This window comes from Mandrillus leucophaeus, unplaced genomic scaffold (assembly GCF_000951045.1).
Source record: "Mandrillus leucophaeus isolate KB7577 unplaced genomic scaffold, Mleu.le_1.0 Scaffold997, whole genome shotgun sequence".
In the NCBI taxonomy this organism is placed as follows: Eukaryota; Metazoa; Chordata; class Mammalia; order Primates; family Cercopithecidae; genus Mandrillus; species Mandrillus leucophaeus.
In genome coordinates this window covers 350,569-353,680 of record NW_012110885.1, presented here as the reverse complement: position 1 = coordinate 353,680, position 3,112 = coordinate 350,569, and the positions used below count along the sequence as shown (strand labels likewise).

At 44.4% G+C, this 3,112-nt stretch overlaps 1 gene segment (V, D, J or C); it reads right to left on the bottom strand.

Annotated features, from left to right (window-relative positions):
- Positions 1-2,152: 2,152 nt before the first annotated feature.
- Positions 2,153-2,710, bottom strand: LOC105532944. The segment is given in 2 exon segments: positions 2,153-2,481; positions 2,585-2,710. Coding segments are annotated over 2 exon segments (375 nt in total).
- Positions 2,711-3,112: the final 402 nt, after the last annotated feature.

Genomic DNA, 3,112 nt, shown 5'->3' with positions numbered 1-3,112 from the left:
AATGAAATTATGTATTTTACAGTAGCATGGATGAAACTTTAGACCACCATCTTAAGTTAAATAACTCAGAAGAGTAAAGTTGAATACCACATGTTCTCACTTACATAAGTAAGAACTAAATAATATGTACACATGAATACACAGTGTGGAATAATAAATATTGGAGACTTGGAAGGTCTGGAGGGTGGGAGTGGTGTGTGGAATGAGAAAATACTTAATGAGTAAAACATACACCATCCGGGTGATGACTCCCCTTAAAGCCCTGACTTCATCACTGAACAATAAATCCATCTAACAAAATTGCACTTTCTCCCATGAATTTATACAAATACAAAGATAAGTGTATGCATATTCCAAGTTATCATTAATCCATATTAGAATGTCTTACATATACAGCATTACAACTTCTTTATTTGGAGTGTTCTATTTTTTTTTTCACTTACAAGAGAAAGGCAATCTCAATTCTCAGGGTAAACACACTTTGGAGAAGTTGTTGTGCGGTAGAGGAGGGCAGCTGTCCCATCAGCAATAAGAGGCTTTGTGTTTGGGTCATGTTCAACCATCTACTGTTGTTCTATAGTAATCTCTGGGCACAACATTGACCCCTGCATTCTCCTCCATTCTAAGGCACTCAAAGCAAAGTCCACTTTTACATTAGTCATTGTCCAAGTCCAGATTAACAAAAAATATTAAGCTAAAGATAAAGCTCAAAAGCAGAGCCGCTTGTCACTATCCTCCCTCATTTCAGTTGTTTTAGGGTTCACCCTCCCCACATCACCACCTGAGCCACCTTCTGGGTGGATAGAGTTTGTGAAGCTTTGGTCTGTCATCCCAGCATAATTGCCCCTTTAAGGGAGTGCTCTGGAGCCCATCAGCCAGAAATGAGATTGGCCAAAATCTGAGGTCGGCGCAGTGCCACTACCCTGCAATCACTCTCCCAGATGTTCACTTAATTCTCACAAATAATAATTGCATATTTAGGCTGATTCTTCTCATTTTATGTTTCCTTATGTATCGATTGAGCCAGCTCTTTCGGAGTATGAGTTATCATTTCTAAACTGCATTTACCTCCAGACATCTACTTCAGTTCAGCTGCTGTCTCAGACCAGGTAATTCTGTTTCCACCCAGGTATCAGATTTTGTCACTTCACACCTGAATATTTATGTTTCCAAACAACGCTTCAGCCACGGGTCATTGATTCAGGGTCTCTCTAGGAAATCCTTCTTCTGATACAACTGCATTGAGAGGCTGCATCTGCCACCCTCAGGCTCAAAACTCAGTAAAAATACAGGACTCATGAGAACTGTCATATTCATAGGAACAGTTTATTACAGCAAAATGATACAATTGAAAATACATGAAAAAAAGGCACAAGGAGTGAAGCCCTGGAGAATCCAGGCACAAGCTCTCAGGGGTTCTCCCACAGGGGAGCCTCCTGCACATGTGTAATTATCCAGCTGTGCTGTAAAATGACATGTGTGAATTGTTGACACCCAGGGGAGTGCCCCAAGCTTTCTTGTCCAGGGCTGTGTTTTGGGAATGAATCATAGACTATGGAACACCTGGGTAACTGACCACAATACTCAGACAACAGCCCTCCCCAGCAAAACAACAGCAGGCACTCACTATAAATCCCTGTGATTAAACTCGTACTGCATGTCCCAAGGCTGCAGACATCCACAGACACTGTAATCAGGTAGAATATTTTATGGACTTGGAGACCTCATCCCAGGAGGTAACAGAGAGCCATAAATGAAGAAAAGTTTTCTTTTAAATTTTTTAGTTATTTACTTTTTTAGGAACGCGCAGAGTTTGACCAATTCAGGCCTGCTGCCCTAGACATGCCTAGACAGAAGACACAATTGGTGTCACCAAGAAATCCTACACACTGGAGTGTCCATGATCAGCTCCCCCAAAGTCACAGGTGAGGAAGGTGACACAGGCAGTCTCGGTAGATCCAGATCACAGGTCTAGACAGGGTTCCTGGGGAAACTGTTAGATGGAGAAATTGCTAAGACTCTGAAAGGAAACCAGCCCTTAATCTTCCTGAGCAACTTGCCCCAGAACAAACCCTGTGCTCAGTGGGTCTTGAGTGCCCTCTGCAGCCCAGACCCCTCCTGTCTTCCTGCAGGGACGTTTTTGTCTGGGCTCTCACTGACTTCCCCTCACTGTGTCTCTCGCACAGTAATACACGGCCGTGTCCTCAGCTCTCAGGCTGTTCATTTGCAGAGACAGGGAGTTCTTGGCATTGTCTCTGGAGATGGTGAATCGGCCCTTCACGGAGTCTGCATAGCCTGTGCTATCACCATCCCAACTAATAGCAGAGACCCACTCCAGACCCTTCCCTGGAGCTTGGCGGACCCAGCCCATGGCGTAATCATCAAAGGTGAATCCAGAGGCTGCACACGAGAGTCTCAGGGACCCCCCAGGCTGTACCACGCCTCCCCCAGACTCCACCAGCTGCACTTCACACTGGACACCTGCAAACAGAGGTACACCCTGGTCAGAAACTGCCACACAGATCCACTGTTCCTCTCACTCATGTTCATTCACACTTAACATCTCTATTTCTCCATGAATCACCTTTTAAAATGGCAACAAGGAAAATCCAGCTCAGTCCAAACTCCATGGTGAGTCCTCTGTGTTCAGTGCTGATCACCGAATGGAAACACCTGGGAATCTCAGGGCTGGGGCTCCTCTCCCAGGGCTGCAGGGTCAGGGCTAGGTTAGTTTTCATATAAGCAGAGGGAGGACCCTATTTGCATGTCTCCTACTATATAATGAGTTCTGTAAGGCATGCATCAGAGTGGGCTGTGTCCAAGAGTGGATGTGGGTGATTATACTTCATAAGTAATTAATTCTCATTAGCCGTCATACTTTTACATGCACATGAAATACGTTCTTTGGGAGTCAATGCTTCCTTCATTTACAGATGTGAATGTAAACCCCCAAGTATAGAGGGGCCATGTGACATGTCTAAGAGCTCACATCTGGTAAGAGCCAGTCTCAGTGTCTGGCCTACGTTTCTCACAATTGGATCCAACTGTTCCCTAAATAAACTCTAGGAAAGAGCTAGAAATTCCAAGTGAGGTTTACGAAACAATCTTCTTA